At 39.3% G+C, this 16,728-nt stretch overlaps 3 protein-coding genes across 7 annotated transcripts in view; all 3 read right to left on the bottom strand.

Annotated features, from left to right (window-relative positions):
- The window catches only part of LOC110900036 (transcription factor bHLH104), a 67,847-nt gene extending 64,752 nt beyond the window's left edge, over nucleotides 1-3,095 (bottom strand). Inside the window, exons 1-6 of one of the 4 annotated variants that reach the window (XM_022146942.2) lie at nucleotides 2,910-3,095; nucleotides 2,738-2,808; nucleotides 2,249-2,332; nucleotides 1,991-2,068; nucleotides 1,530-1,692; nucleotides 560-1,003 (exon numbers count right to left, since the gene is read on the bottom strand). In XM_022146942.2, the coding sequence (XP_022002634.1) occupies nucleotides 749-1,003; nucleotides 1,530-1,692; nucleotides 1,991-2,068; nucleotides 2,249-2,332; nucleotides 2,738-2,808; nucleotides 2,910-2,966 (708 nt within the window). In that variant the 5' untranslated portion in view covers nucleotides 2,967-3,095 and the 3' untranslated portion in view covers nucleotides 560-748. Of the gene's footprint in view, nucleotides 1-559; nucleotides 1,004-1,529; nucleotides 1,693-1,990; nucleotides 2,069-2,248; nucleotides 2,333-2,737; nucleotides 2,858-2,909 lie in introns of those variants that run through there. The other 3 variants (XM_022146943.2, XR_004876473.1, XM_022146941.2) reach the window with 3 other exon arrangements.
- Nucleotides 1-16,728, bottom strand: part of LOC110900029 (putative disease resistance protein At3g14460) — a 121,759-nt gene that overhangs the window by 7,127 nt on the left and 97,904 nt on the right. For both annotated transcript variants that reach the window (XM_035981697.1, XM_035981698.1), the window contains exons 2-3: nucleotides 15,642-15,718; nucleotides 15,396-15,519 (exon numbers count right to left, since the gene is read on the bottom strand). The gene's annotated coding sequence lies outside the window, so the exon portion shown is untranslated. The remainder of the gene's footprint in view (nucleotides 1-15,395; nucleotides 15,520-15,641; nucleotides 15,719-16,728) is intronic.
- LOC118485913 lies at nucleotides 13,348-14,226 on the bottom strand. The gene has a single exon (XM_035982434.1). It carries the CDS (start codon nucleotides 14,224-14,226, stop codon nucleotides 13,348-13,350), a length of 879 nt encoding a protein of 292 aa, XP_035838327.1.

Below are 16,728 nucleotides of genomic sequence, written 5' to 3'. Positions count from 1 at the left end.
TTTTGCATCAAGCCTTGGACATAAGGTACATAACACTCGGCCATTAAGACAAAGGCCAATTAGTGCATGTCTCCCTTGTCTTTCGGCTATCAACGCCACCACATGATGCATGATTAACCATCCACCTCTTTTAACGTTATTTTCACGAAATTAGTAAAATAACGTTAAAATTAGTGCACTTTCACTTTTGCCCCCCGAGCGCCCACACATATATACATTATATGCGCATACCGCCAGCGGGGCGTTTGAAGGTTAAAAATATGTGGTAACATAAACAAAACAAATAAAAAGCAATTTTGTAAGCGAGTGTCAACCAAAACTAGAACACATGTGAGAATATGACCATGCTAATCAATCATATATAGTTCTTGATGAAGAATCAACAAGTGTAAAACAAACACAGATTTTGTCGTTAGCTGGAATATCGCATATGATGTTTACAAAATATGTCTTTTTGACTAGTGATCATGCTGCCAAATACTCCATGATGAACATCAGTACTTGGCATCTGAGTAGCTTTCTTGTATCTATATATTTGATAGCATACAGAGGCAACAAATTATGAAGAGAGATTCAGATTTCATTAGGATAAAAAGATTAGAGGATATCATTTATATCCAGCAAAGAACTCTATTTGTCTCTAAAAAACATAATGACAGAAGTGCACAGTGATGAAAACACAAAATCCAACTAAGCAATTATATTTACAAACTACAATGAGCTAACAATTTTCTCATTGGTTCGGTTATTAAGCAGCAGGTGGCCTGAGTTCATGATCATGAGATGTATCACACGTAGATGGTGGTAAATACTGCCACATTGGAATGTAACCGTAGCCTGGAAAAACGGGCATCTTGGGTGCTCCAGCCTGAAATGCAGCCGGATGTGGTGCCATAAATCCAGGCGGTGGAATGTTATTGGTCATGGATTTGACCTGCTGCTCCATTTTTGCTTTTTCAGCCTTTAATACAAGTTTCTCTTCACGAAGCTCCTTCTTCTCTGACTACAAGTTTTAAAAAAAGAAAAGCATTTTTAAGGAATTCTATAGAAATTTATCAAAAGAAAAAGAAAACCATTAAGCAAGTCATGGCTTAAAAAACGCTTGAGGCGTGCGCCTCAAGGCGCGCCTCGAGGCGAAAGGGCCAAAAAACAAGCCTGCGCCTCATGGGGTTTTTAGTGTTAATGCGCCTCAGAGGGGCTGAAGCGCTAAGAAGGTTGCGCCTCAGGGGATTTTGATAGTTGTTTTTTATGTTTTTTACTTTTTGTGTCAATTTCAAGCATTTCATGTCTTGTTTATGTGCGTTTTAGATGATTTTGATGATTCTAATGATGAAATTAGTTAGTATAATTATTTTTATAATATATATTTTTTATATTTATTTATTAATACCGCCTCATCCTTGCAACTCGTTTCGCCTCGAGGCTTACGCCTCGTGAGGCGAAGGGAAAACGCCTCGAAACTCGTTTCCGTTCTTTTAAACCTTGAAGCAAGTTCATTTGGTATCAATTATGTGTATATGTATGCTAACTTTCAATGTTTTAATTTCTTCCGATAGTTTCTCAATCGTTTCTTTGAAATCCTGTGTTTCAGATTTGAGCTGATTTAGAACTCGGATAGCATCTCCAAGCATAGCAAATTTATCAGTGGTGGCATGCCGGTCGGGTTCCAAAGTAGAGCTTAATTCTAAGAACCTGTAAAAAGAATTAATAAAATTTCATTAATAAACCGTGAACATGATTCAACTTATATTGATGAAGAATATACTGAGTATGAAAAGGACCAAAACATGTTTATTTCTTGCATTCTGGTTGTAAATTAACGCACTGACCAAATATAATAAATACTAAAAAGTAAAACCTAGAGGTATCTAAAGGAGTGGATTGGAAATAGTTAACAAGTTAAAACGAGCAAGACTTTTTGTTACGGGTCAGTGACGGTTTATTATAAATAAATCACTGAATATGAAAATTCAATCAAGATAAGGGTCACCTGTTGTTTAATATTCCCCTTCTTTGCCTCTCACGACATGCTTTATTCTCGGCCTTGCTGCATGAGTTACTGCGTCCCCTGTTAAGTAAACAAACAGTATGAAACAATTTAACATTGAGTGATTACAAGTGCAGAAAAGAAAAGGAACAATATCCTTGTTCACATTATGTTTTCAACGAGGTACTCTCTTTTCGTCTATCTTTCTGTACATCGATCCTGGCTATAACCAAACTTTATCCAAATGAAAACAGTAAATACCTTTTTCTTGAGCACTCTTTCTCCACACCCTCCGTCTCCGGTGGTGCAAGGCTAGCAACTGAACCATCACCTTGGACTCCACCACTACAATAACAAACCAACTTTCAATCGAAAACTTCTAATTCATTACAACACACCTTAACACTTCTCATAAAACCCCTAACAACATCAAAAATCAAGCATACAATCAATTTTCACCATAGTTGTTAAAATCCATCGCCTCTTGTGCCTAGGCCCATTAATTTTCAGGCAAGGCAAGGTAATTGCGCTTTGAACAAATACACTTACTGCAAGAACACCAACTTTCAATCAAAAGAGTTAAAGGTTCTGAAAGTTGATTCCATCCTCCAACATTTGAACAAATACACTTACTGCAACAACACCAACTTTCAATGCTAAAGCATGGACATTCGCCACACTTTGAAGATCAGGACTTACTTTACAACACTCAACAAGATTAAGAACATCAAAAAAACCCAGTGTATGAACCTTGTGTTCTCTGAGGCATTTCGTCGAACAGTTGGCAGGTCCCATTGTAAAATCTTTGTGAAACGTGAGAGCTTAGAATAATCCGGCAAGTCCGACACAAACATTTAAATGCCAAACTTCCTAATTAGAACTCAATCATCAAATATTGAACAAAATTGCTAGACGAAGGTACCTGGAGATGTTGAACTGAATGGTTTAGGGGGCAGATGTGGGGAAGTTTATGGTGCATGCGATGAAGACACCAATGAATCAGTAAAAATCGCACTGAACACAAACCCTAGCTTCATTGTCAGGCAAAATATCGATCGCTGCGTATTTGCTCCTATAAACCGCCTGATGAAGACGGAGAGGATTTAAGAGTTTGAATGCTTACAATATCCCCCCTCTACTATTGTTTATTCTTTATTTTTGGTCCTTTTACTTTCAATTTTAGATTGTAAAACAGAAACGAGCCCTTAAACATAAACTAACGAGTAAACTGTCAAAATGGTCCTTGAGGTTCGGTCATTTTTGCCACTTTAGTTCAAAACTCAAACCTTTTGAATCTGAGTCATGTGGTTTCAATTTTGTTGCCATTTTCATCCAAAATCAAAATTTGTCAAATTTTTCGGTTAATATCCAAATTTTTTTGTCTTTTTCTTCTCTTTTAATAAATGGCAAAATGGTCTTAAACATAAACCAACCATCAATATTAGTTCTCCTTCTTTTACTACTTGTAAGCATTTTCTATCTGTTAAGTTCACTATTTGTAGATTATAGTTTTTCTGATTATTTAAATATTGAAAACATACTGTGAAATTGAAAATGGAATTTATAATCATAACACTAAAGCAAAAAAACATCATCACTCATCATGTTGGGGAATATGGACAGCAAGAAACAATCTTATTTTTTCGGCTAAGCTGTGTGTACCGGAGAAAATCATTGAAAGAATCCAGTCCACTTTATTCCTGTAAGATAATGATAAATCGCGCCTCGTCTATTCACAAAGCATTGAATATATAGTTACAACCGAATCTCCTATATTTGGAGATGATAATTATAATTAATACATGTGACACCTCGAAAATTCCTATCCAATTAAATAAAGACACGTGTCCTCTGTGACAGACGTGTCAGAGAAACCGAACTTAAATAAAGAGATATGTGGTAGGATTTCTAATAAAAGGGGCGTCATGTATTTAAAATACCGCTGAACGACCCAAGGGCGACACGTTATTAAATCACATCTGAGCGACCCGACACTTTTATAAATCCCAAGATCCTTAAATCAATTAATGATCATCTCGTACAATAACCGGTTGCTCTCAATAAATAAAGTTCCATCTTTATTAAGGACTATGGAAGTGTAGGTTGTTACTACTCCTAAATTTAATAAAATCCTTATAAATAACATTTGTTATATAATGACCAACTTCTATAAAACTCCAAGACCCATTCCTTTGAAATATCCGTCAAATTGTCAAGGCCTTTATGAGTAAATGGAATAGGGGACATGTAAGAGTTTTCTCATCATGCAAAGGCTGTATAGATGGTCCCACAAGCTGCAAAAGAAAGGCATGTTTCGGTTTTATAAATGCATGGTCAAGACTTTAAAGTTTGCAAAACTTTTGTCTTCTGGCCATCGCTTACGGACCGCAAGGCCCTTGGCTTACGGTCCGTAAGCAGGGTGTATGAATTGTGCTCCGCATGGATCGGTTACGGACCGCAAAGCCTTAGGCTTACGGTCCGTAAGATAGGCACCTGAACTATGTTTCAGCAAGGTCGGTTACGGACCGCAAAGCTTTAAGCTTACGGTCCGTAAGGATGGCATACGGACCGCAAGACCATATGCTTACGGTCCGTAAAGACGTCGCTGGCAGTATGTTTTGGACAGCTGCCTGTCCAATGCTTGTAACCGACTTAAAACGAAACTTTGAGTTTCTATGGGCTGCATAGGCTGTTTATAGACCCTTAGGGACAATTGGATTGATCTTGTAACATCCCTAGACTTGCTTGGCATGATCCAAGAGCCTTGGGTTCACTATAAATAGAACTCCAACTTGATCATTTGAGCTTGCTCACTTTGGAAAATTGGCTAAGCATTCCCTGGAGCTCCTCTGGTCACCAAGGCAATTTCTTAGGCTCTCTAAATCATCTTAGGACTCTTGTAAGTGTCCTTAACCATCTCTAATCCTTCCTAGCTTAGTTAATTAAGTAAAAGTCAAACCGTCGTAATTAAGGTTTGACTTCGTGATTAAGCATAATGTGCTTTGTCTAATCACGAATTAAAGATACCTTTAGGAAGGTAATTAAGTGGGTAACAAACCCTTAAAAGGGTATTTCCAGATTCCCACTCTAAGCATACTAATTGTCGAGTCAAAGCTAATTATAAAAAGTCAACAGAATCTTTATTTTCGAATTAACGCATAATTAGCAATGTAGGTTGTATGTAACCTGTTTGAAAATTAATATAACTTGGTAATAAGTATAAGAACATGTTCCAACATGTTCAACTCAACAATTTTCTGTTTAGACCCGGTTCGGAACCGAAAGTCGCATTGTTTCACTTTCGCTTTGACTTTCAGTTCTGACCCGTTTTAGTCAAGTTTGAATCTGCCTTAGAGCTTCTTTTGGACCTATTAACATGTTAGTATAACCTCCTGTGATTATACAATGTGGTTCATTAGATATCTAGTTCGTATGCATGTTTCCGCTAAACGCCCATATGTTGACCATTATGCCCGAATGTCCAAGAATCATAATTTTTGAAAATGTAAAAGGGTAGTCACCTTAGTTACTGAAACATAAAGTTGTCCCCAAAATTTGACATCAGTTTGAGGTCTAGATTAAGAGTTATGCTCATTAGCGTAATTAGAGGCTTTCTTAGTAAATTATTAGCGTAATTAACGCATAGCCTATCTAAACCCGAATTTTATACCAAAACTTTATACCCACTGTTATATAATAATATTTTGGGAATTTTAAAGATTTTTAATTATTTTTAGGCTGAGCATAACTAGGGGTTCTAAGCTTATTTCGGCTTATGCCGGTTTTACCCTTTTCGGTCATAAAATGAGTTTTACATAACCTTTTGACCCGAAACCTTTTTCTACTGATTTGTTATGATAAATATAATATTTTGAGCCTTCTGGAAATATAAAAATATCAGCTTTCCGTTTTAAACCCGGAAATGGCTCCAAATCGCCTTTTTAGGCATTTTTACGACATAGTATATGTCAAAACAAGATTTTATATGAAAGGTCTAATACCTACTGATATATTTTGTAAAAATATACATTATAACGGTAGCCTAAAGTTAGAAACTCAGATTTTCCGTTTTCACCCTTTTTAGCCTATGTAAAATTACTAAAATGCCCTTATGAGGCGTAATTGGCGTATAAAAACATTTGGGGCATATTTGGACATATCTTTCTGATATTACAAAATATTTGGTGCATATAATCTCAGGAAACTTGCATATGACTTATATGGTTACTCGTTACGCACTTTCGCGTTCGGATCGGCTTATGTGACTAGTTCACGCATATTAGCCGAAACGGGTCAAACCATATCATCTAAGTCTCAAAATTCAGAATATATTTAGTTTACCCATATTATACAAGTATCCAAGCTTGTAGGGTCTAAATCATATTCCTTCCCGATTTTCGCATTTCCTCGCGATTAAACCATATTTATTCTTCGAAGCTAACCGGTCTAAGCTTAGGCTATGTTAAAAAGACCCGTTAGGATTCTAATAGGTTATTATAACCTTCGTTCCAGAATAGGAGCCCAGTAAAAGACACGTGCATTTTTGAAATTGTGGTTATACTTGCTCAGGTAAATACTTTTAACTTATTTCCCTATACGGGCTTGGGGGTACGGTATATAATATACCGCTTGGTCGGGCGGTTGATTCCATCTCATTAGTAGTTGGGTATTATCAATGGGACCCGTTTAAAAACCTGGTGTTGTTTGTTTTTATGCCTTTGGGAGCTTAATGACCATGTCCCGGATATCCTTGGCATCATTTTTGGCCACGACCTCGACAGCCGGGTGTAGGCGTACACCCGGTATTATGTCTATTATTTTTAAGGTATTAACGTTGGCTTCCCGCCGTGGACTTATACCATGTGGTGTGTCATTTAACCTTAAACCCGACACGACTCGGGCGACTGAACGGTCAACAAACATGTAAATCTTTTACAAGTTTAACTCTGTTTAATTATCCCCAAGTTATAAAATGTTTTGTGCCTTGTGCATTTAAAACCAAATTTTCACATGTTTTCAAAATGAGTCAGTTAAATTGTATTTACCAGTGCAAACTGACGTATTTTCCCCAAAAAGATTAAGTGCAGGTGCTATACGCAATAGGCTGGTTTCTCCTTAGCATCGTAGAGTCTCGCAAGCTTTTGGGATGCATAATCTGTTGAACAATTTCTTTCTTTTTACTTCGATCCGCCTGTGGATCTATTTTGACTAGTTGTGATACTTAATATTACAATTAATAGTTGAAATAAATCTATTATCATTTGCTTCCGCTGTGCTTTATAATTTGTGTTGTTTGACATATGATGATATCAACTGCGTCACGTAATCCCCCACCGGGCCCACCGGTGACACGTGGAAAATTTGGGGTGTGACAATACAATACAAAAATACACTCCAATCTATACTATAAATGTGTCGACTATTACACCCCCGCAGTCGAAGCGGTAGGAGAACGAATGCGTAGACTGGATCGGAAGTCATCAAAAAGAACCCGTGGCAAACCCTTCGTGAAGATATCAGCAACTTGAAATCTAGATGGGACATGTAAAATGCGGACTAGACCTTTCGGAACATGATCACGCACAAAGTGTATATCGAGTTCGATGTGTTTAGTACGTTGGTGTTGAACCGGGTTACCTGACAAGTAGATGGCACTTATATTGTCACAGTATACCAAAGAAGCCTTAGACAACGACCGAAGAAGTTCAAGAAGAAGATTACGGAGCCAACATATTTCAGCTACCACGTTGGCGACCCCTCGATACTTGGCTTCAGCACTAGAACGAGAGATGATAGACTGGCGCTTAGTGTAACGCCCAGCAACCCTAAACTTTAGACACTTGACAAGATTAGTCCCTGAACTCCTAGAAATTTTTAGTTTTGGTCCCTGTAGTTTGTGAGGTTGATACTTTGATACTTTTGGCATGATATTGATGTTTGATACTATGATGCTTGATTCTTTATTCTAGATGCATGATTCTTGACACTTAAACTATGAGACTTGATTCTTGATGTTATGGGAACTAGATTCTTTATGATTTTTGATACTTGATACTTGGACTCTTGACTCTTGATGCTTGAGAAACTATGATTCGTGACTCTTGAAACTTATTTGGTGCTTGCCTCCTTAGACTCGTAAAACTTGATTCTTGGTTAAACGAGAGACTGGAGCCTTGTCATTAGCGGAATCTATGAAACTTGGGAACTTTTGGTTTGAAATGTAATCTAGATACTTTATCCAAACTATACACAACGCAACGCTTAATCTGACCCGATCGGACAGCCACCCGACCGAGCGACTACTTGATCGACCGGCACCCACCTTGCACCACTTGTTTCCACTTCTCTCCTCTTTCCCACTATTAATAGACCTGTGACGTCACCTTTTCAATGATGTGACAGCTCTGCTTGACCAAGACACGCGCACACTCCTTTTCTTCATTCTCCCACTGATTCCGGTATGTTTTCGGCTAGATTCTTGTACTTTCTTGATCTACACTTCATTTTCTACGTGATTCTCACTTGAAATCACACTTTTCGCAGTGAAATCTCTCGGATCTGAGTTCTTGAGGGTGGTCATCATGAGGGTTTGTACAAACTATCATGTGATGTCATTCTGAGCAAGATCTAGCTCAGATCCAAGGTATTTCATGTGTTTTACATTAAATCTATGCTTTTCATATAAAACTTGGGTTATCCTTCATCTTTTCTTCAAACTTTTGTCTTACTTTGGTGATAAACGAGACTGAACAAGCAGTAGACTTGATCGGTGGTCTAGAGTTGGTTTAGGAACGGATTGATCACTGATTAAGATGATCACGGGATAGATTCCGGCATGAACCCGTCACTAACAGACAAACGGGTCGGACTGGGGTGATCCCCGACCGATCAGAATGGCTGTGAAATGATAAGTTACTACTGTCCCCGTCTGTACCGTAACGTCGCCATCAATTTTCAAACTTAGAGATCTTGCAAAACGTTAAACAAGAACAAGGGTCGCCCGGACGAGTGGCAACCTAATCGGACAACCACCCTATCAGGTGACCCTTGCCATAATCTTGGAACTTATAAACACTTGGTAAACAATTAAAATTTGGAAGCCTGAACGAATGGCAACCCGATCGGACAGCCGTCCGATCGATCAGCCATCCGATTGGGAGAACCAGGATACTCGCACTCGGATCAAGTGGCAACCCGATCGAACTACTGTCAGAACGAGCAGCCACTCTATCCCTTCCACCTGCAAACTTCAACAACAAATGGCAACCCGATCGGATGACCATCCGATCGGGCAGTCGTTACCTTTTCACACTCATAAGTCATCCGACCGACAGACCGTCTGATCGGATAGCCACCCGATCAGACAGTCATCAATCAAGTGACTGGTTTGGCACTTATTTCAACCTCGTTATTCTGCCTGACTCTTACCCTAATGTAATCTAATCAGGCTAATCCTAAAAGAGCTCCCTTTGATCCAATAGCAGTTGTACTGTTAAGCAATCACTGTGAGTATACTCGATCCCCTTTTACTTTAAACTTTTGGGATGTAACATGTATTCTATGAAACTTAAACTTGAATCTTTGAAACTTTTACTCTATCCTATCTGAAACTTGTGATTCTTGATTCTTGACTCTTTGTGCTATGTGACGTTTAATCCAGAGTGTGTAGTTCCGCCTTAACAATACTAGCGCTGTAAGAGATGCACCTCTCCCATTATTCTTGGGGGGTATTGTTAGGAGGATTCTAGTTTACCTTGAGTCTTGGGTAAACATTAAAGCATCGGGATACTTGGGCTATCACTGTGTTGACTGCGACACTAGCATGACTGAAACTATTTTATTGTTTGCACTACGAATATGAGTTGTTTAATCTATTATTCTATTATCAAACTTGTATACTCGCCAATACTTTTGTATTGATATTTTAATACATGTTGCAGGCTGATTGGATGCTTGGAATGCATGGAATTCAGCTACAAGTTGCTTAGAAACGTCGCCTAGTTAATAATAGTCGTTTGAACAATTTGAACAATTTATGATTTGGTTTGTAATACAATACTTGTGATGACGTTGATAGACAATTGCATGAAATCAATTAATCTTTATTGAAATAATAGTGTTATGGAATTCTCATGAGCAATCTGTACGCTCAGTGCTCGCACCCCGATGTTTCCGCCATCGGTTGGGGTGTGACACTTAGAGGACCATGAAACCAGGTTGCCTCCTAAATAAATACAATAACAAGACGTGGATCTTCGAATGTCAGGGCACCCGACCCAATCCGCATCCGTGTAGGCACGAATGGAGAGAGAAGATGATGCACGGAGGTGTAACCTGAAGTCAGCAGTTCGTTGAATGTATCGTAGAATACGTTTAAGAGCATTCCAATGAGCGAGACCAGGAGAGTGCATGTGCATGCATACTTGTTGAACCGCATAGGTGATATCCGCGCGAGTAAATGTAAGATATTGTAGAGCACCTGCAAGACTTCTGTAGGTGGTGGGGTCATCAAAGAGGGAGCCAGAAGTATCACCCAATTTTGTCTGAGTGTCTACTGGAGTTGCAGCAGGCTTGCAAGAGTCCATGCCTGCACGATGAATATTATCCCTTTCATAAGCTTGTTGGGACAAGAATAAATTGTCACCGTTTCCGTGACCAAAATACCAAGAAAATATGTCAGCGGTCCTAAATCTTTCATGGCGAATTCACCTGCGAGAATGGACATAAGTTGCTGGCGAAGAGAGTCAGACGAAGTGGTAAGAATGATATCGTCAACGTAAAGTAACAAGTAAGCCACATGTTAGCCATGATGAAAGACAAAGAGGGAGTTGTCAGACTTGCACTGATAAAATCCTTGTTGAAGAACAAAGTCAGTAAACCTTTGGTACCATGCCCGAGGCGCCTGTTTGAGACCATAGTGGGATTTTTTGAGACGACAGACATGATCTGGATAATCCCGATGACGCAATCCCATTGGTTGATGCATAAAAACTGTTTCCTGTAAGTGTCCGTGCAAGAATGCATTTGTCACATCCAATTGGTGAATCGGCCATGACTGAGAAAGAGCCAACGTAAGCACACTCTGAAGGGTAGTTGGCTTAACCATTGGGCTAAATGTTTCACCACAATCGATTCCCACCTGCTGACTATGACCATCACAAACCAACCTGGCCATGTATCGTTCAAGCGTACCATCCGAACGAAATTTGTGTTTAAATAACCACATACACCGAATAATATTCATGTCGGAGCGACGTGGTACCAATTCCCAGGTCTCATTTTTAATTAAAGCACTAAATTCATTGGTCATGGCATTATTCCATTCAGGTGTGGACAGTGCAACCTGTGGGTTTTTTGGTATCGGGATGATGGATGAGGTGTTCAGGTTGATGTGTTGTTTCGGCTTAGTGATGTCGTCCATTGCGCGAGTGCACGTGGTACGTACAGGTGCGGTATCGGTGGGTGGTGAGGGGTGGGTGACTGGGCCAGTGGATGTGGTATGTGGTTGGGCCGTTTGGGTGGGCAGGAGTGAGTAGGCCGGTCAGTAAGAGAAGTGGTGGGAACGGATGGGCTCGGCTGGAGATTTGGGCCGGAGTGGGTGATAAGGTTTGGGTTCGGCTGTGTAGGTGAGCTGAAGGTAGGAGAATTTTGGCCAGAAGTTTGGGTTGTAGCGGACATGATTGGATGAATGTTTGGGCCGGAAGTGTGAGGGTTTGGTCCGGAGGGTTGGGCTGAAATGGATGGGGCGGTTTGGGGTGTGGGAGTAGCGACAGTTGGGTTGTGAATGTGGGGCCAAAGGAGAGGGGATAAGTTGTGGGATAGAAAATGATAATTTGTAGGAACTTGTGGTTTTTGAATAAAGTAAGGAAAAATGGATTCTTCAAATAGGACAAGTCGGGTTATAAACGTTTGATTAGAAGCAATGTCAAAGCATTTATAACCACGATGGTTGGACGGATAGCCAAGAAAAACACAAGGTTTGGAGCGATCTGCGAGTTTGTTGAATGTGTGGGAGGGGAGGATTGGATAACAAAGGCAGCTGAATACACAAAGATGTGTATACGTTGGATTGACGTTGTATAAGAGAGTGGTAGGGGTAAAAAAGTTATGAGATTTCTTGGGTAGGATGTTAAGAAGATAAGTTGCGGTTTCAAGCGCATGGTGCCAATGGTTGGGGGGAAGAGAGGCTTGGGCAAGTAATGTGTGGACCATGTTATTGATAGTACGAATGGTCCTTTCTGTTTTGTCGTTTTGGGAGGATGTGTGGTGGCACGAAAAACGAAAGTGCATTCCATTGAGATGACAAAATTGTTATTGGTATATTCGGTGCCATTGTCACATTGGAATTACTTAAATTTTCGTTCAAATTGGGTGGTGATTAAATTATGAAATTGGGTAAAGATAGTTTATACTTGAGACTTATTGGTGAGAGGATATGTCCATAGAAAATCAGTGAAATCATCCAAAAATAAAATATAATAACGATGTCCACCAGTGCTTAAAACTGCTTAAAACTGGTGAAGTCCATAAATCACTATGAATGATATCAAAAGGCAAATGAGTTTTATTGATAGAATCATAAAAAGGAAGTTTGACGCTTTTGCCAAAAACACATGACTGACAAAGCGTATTGTTTGGTTTACTAAAATTAATAAAAGAACAAGACTTTAACGATTGCAATAGTTTGGATCCCGGGTGGCCCAGACGTTGATGCCAACGATCTTGGGTGATAGCAGTGAAAGTAGTTGGTGAGGTCAGTGACTTAATAAATTGGTAGTGAGCGGATAGAGGTCGCCCGAGCTATTGCATCGTAGGATAGGAGCTTTGGTCTTGAGATCCTTCACAAGAAAACCAAATGGGTCAAATTCAATAGATAATAAGTTGTCCGCCGTAAGACGACGAACAAAGATGTGGTTTTTAATAAGGTTAGGGGCGTAGAGAACGTTATTTAATTTGAAGGGTGGAAAGGGTGGTGGGAGAGTTTGGTTGCCCTGTCCAATAACTGGAATGGTCATGCCATTTTCAACAAGTATCTATTTATTAGTGTTAGAATTAAAAACAGACGGAGAATGGTTACCTGGTTACTGCATGTGGGCAGTGGCGTCGGTGTCCATAAATCCCACTGGATCAGTGGATTGACTCATTAAGAGAGTATATAGAGCCTGAGCAATGTATGTAGGTGTCGGTGTGTAGGTGGCAGTGTAGGCTTAGTCGGGGCGTGGGCCGAGGATACCCGGGTTGTTGTTGGGCCTAGGGGTAGAGGGGTAGGGGCATGGTGGGGTAGCATGGGTTGGCCCGAGAGGGGCGGTAAGAGTAGTGTTTAGGTTTTGGGCTTGGTGTAGAAGGTTGGCCCATTGGTTTTAGGTCCAGTTGTTAGGGAAAATAATGTAGGGGTGATTAGTTTGAGGAGGGTTGGATGAGCGATAGGATTGAGAGGAGGAGGCTCGGCCTCGGCCGCGAGAGCGACCTCGGCCCCGGCTGGTGTCACAAGCATTAGGGGAGGCAGTGGACTGGTTAGGGGTGGAATGTGAGTAGTTGGGTCTGTTTTGGGCAAGGAGGGCGGTAGAGGCTTGGGTGGCGGAGTGAAGGGCATGATTTGCTTTGGTGGTCTCGTTCATGCAAAGTTGAGAACGGACGTCAAAGAAGGAGGGTAGAGGTTTGGTATTCTGTAGGATGGTACCGACGGTTTCATATTGTTCCGTAAGACCAGCAATGGTCTGTAGAACAAGCGTCTGTTCATCGACGGGAGCGTCGACATTGCTCAGTTGATCAGAGAGAACCTTGAGTTCTTGACAGTACGCCGCCATGGAGGAAAAGTTTTCCAAGCGAGTGGTGGCAAACTTTTGCTTCAGAAACAATGTACGAGTGGCTTTGTTATCCTGGAACAAAGACTCAATGGCCTTCCAGGCATCGTAAGCAGTGGTTCGGGTCTTGATGACTGTCTTGAGAAGTTCCGTAGAGATAGTACCGTACATCCACTGATGTACGATGGCATCTAGCCGCTCCCAAGAGTCGGCTGGATATGATGAAGAGCCACTAGTCTCTTTGTCTTTGTCTTTGTCAGCGGCAGCGAGTGGTGTCCGAGGAGAAAGGTGATCAGCAACAAGGTACGCGGTGCAGTGGAGGCGAAACAGTTCGGACCAAGTGTTATAGTCCGACGCTTCGTGATCCAGGGTGATTGGAACAAAGGTCTTAATGTTTGATACGGTTACAGCGGGGTGAAGCTTTTGGTCGGCCATGGAAACAGGAGGAGGGATGCGGCACAGAGAAGACAGAAACGAAGAAGAAGAGGGTCGGCGATTATGAGGATCGAATTCGGGTTGATACCATGTAAGATAATGATAAACCGTGCCTCTTCTATTCACAAAGCATTGAATATATAGTTACAACCGAATCTCCTATATTTGTAGATGATAATTATAATTGATACAATACAAAAATACGTTCCAATCTATACTATAAATGTGTCGACTATTAATTCCTTTGGGTGAAAAAACCGCGCAAAATAGGTGGAGCTTGAATTGGACAATTTGGTTAAATTCAACATAAATCTAAATTAACCACAAGTAAGCATGAATGGAGCTTTTTCCTCATTACGAACTATGGCGAAATTGAACTCAACACAAACCCTGGCTTCATTTTGTTAACTTTGAATGCAAAATTTGTCGTACACATGTGTAATTTGATTTCGAATCGATCTCTGCATATTTGTACCTGTATTATTGTTTTTGCTTCAGTCTTACTCCTTCTACTTTCAATTTGCATTGCTGGTGCATGAAAGTTAGATTGGAAAACATAAATGAACCCTAAACATGAACAAGCTATCATTCTTAGTCCTCCAATCATAAATTTATTGGCATCTGAGTAGCTTTCTTGCATATGTATATTTGGTAGCATACAGAGGCAACATGTTATAAACAGAGATTCAGATATAGAAAGATTAAAGGAGGATATCATTTATATCCAACAAAGAGCTTTATTTGTCTCTAAAAGGCATAATGGCAGAGGTGCAGAGTGATGAAAACACAAAATCCAACTAAGCATTTCTATTTACAAACTACAATGACCTGACAATTTTCTTACTGGTACGGTAATCAAGCAGCAGGCGGCCTCAGCTCATGATCATAAGACGTGCGATTTTCGTAAATACGTGTCACAAATCCAGGTGGGTGGAAAATTATTGGTATGGACTTGATCTGCTGGTTCCATTTTTGCTTTTTTCGCCTTTAAAACAAGTATCTCACATGAAGCTCCTTCTTCTATGCCTGTCGGTAATGGAAAAAGAAAAGCATTTTTAAGGATTTCTTTATAAATTTATTAAAAAGAAAGAAAACCATTAATCAAGTTTATTTAGTGATCCAATAAAGTTCATGTAGTATCAGTTAGTTATGAGTATACGCATACTAACCTTCAATATTTTAAGTTCTTCAGATTCAAGTTGATTCAGAACGCAGGCAGCATTTACAAGTACAGCCAGTTTATCTGTAGTGGCATGGCGCCCAGGTTCAAAAGTAGACCTTAATTCTAAGAACCTGCAAAAAGAATTAATGATATATTAAGAAAAAGGCCAGAAATGTTTATCTCTCGCATTTTGCTTGTTAATAAACATATGCATTGAATCACTAAAATAAAACTCAATCAAGAAAAGAGTCACCTGTTATTCAATATTTCCCTTCTTGGCCTCACACGACAACATGCTTTATTCTAGGCCCTGCTTCGTGAATTGCAGCTCTAAGAAAGAAAAAGTAGACAAGAAAAAAGAATTGTTGTTAGTATTTGAATATATCAAACTGCAGACCTTGATGATTATTTATTTAATAATTTCAGGTCAGTTTGGATTAACAAACTGACATTTAAATTAAATTTAACTCCCGTCAAGTAAAAGACATTGGAATTCTGTTGACATCATTTTATTATTCCTAAAGGATATATTAAGAAAAAGGCCAGAAATGTTTATCTCTCGCATTTTGTTTGTTAATAAACATATGCATTGTAGCCCAAAGGGATAGATTGAATCACTAAATAATAAAACTCAATCGAGAAAGAGTCACCTGTTATTCAATATTTCCCTTCTTGGCCTCACACAACGACATGCTTTATTCTAGGCCCTACTTCGTGAATTGCAGCTCTAAGAAAGAAAAAAGTAGACAAGAAAAAAGAATTGTTGTTAGTATTTGAATATATCAAACTGCAGACCATGACGATCATTTATTTAATAATTCTGTTGACATGACTCCAAATCAAATATTGTCAGAAAACTAAAATTTTCAAATGTAAACATAAAAAGACAATAAAACTTCTACTCACAACAATTTTGCAGAAATAGTATGAAGAGGTGTCAAAAGCCACCAGTATAATAAAAAAAAACGGCCAGTTAACCCCAATTGTATTTAAACATGTTGTGATGGGTTTAGTTAGTATTAATCCAGTTTAATAAAATATCAAACCCTTTGATTTACAAAAATTGCTCCATTAACAGAAAAAAAAAAGACTTGGTTTCCTTGATCTTTCAAAATGAGGAATAAAATTTCATACATTCAGGGGTGACATGTTAGACCGGAAGAAAAGAATTTAAAAACTACAGTTTTATTTATTTACAGTGTTTCATCGTCCAGCCCCCATGCACCTTTTTTATTATTTTTTATTTTAAACCTCTCAAACCTAATATAGATTTACAGCAGAAGTTACAGAAACAAGGTTCTGCAGTTTACCTAACAAAAGATTCACTGTGTGATTCTTCA

This window comes from Helianthus annuus, chromosome 13, assembly GCF_002127325.2.
Source record: "Helianthus annuus cultivar XRQ/B chromosome 13, HanXRQr2.0-SUNRISE, whole genome shotgun sequence".
In the NCBI taxonomy this organism is placed as follows: domain Eukaryota; kingdom Viridiplantae; phylum Streptophyta; class Magnoliopsida; order Asterales; family Asteraceae; genus Helianthus; species Helianthus annuus.
The sequence above is the reverse complement of the archived record's forward strand: the minus strand, read 5'-3'. Positions and strand labels throughout refer to the sequence as shown.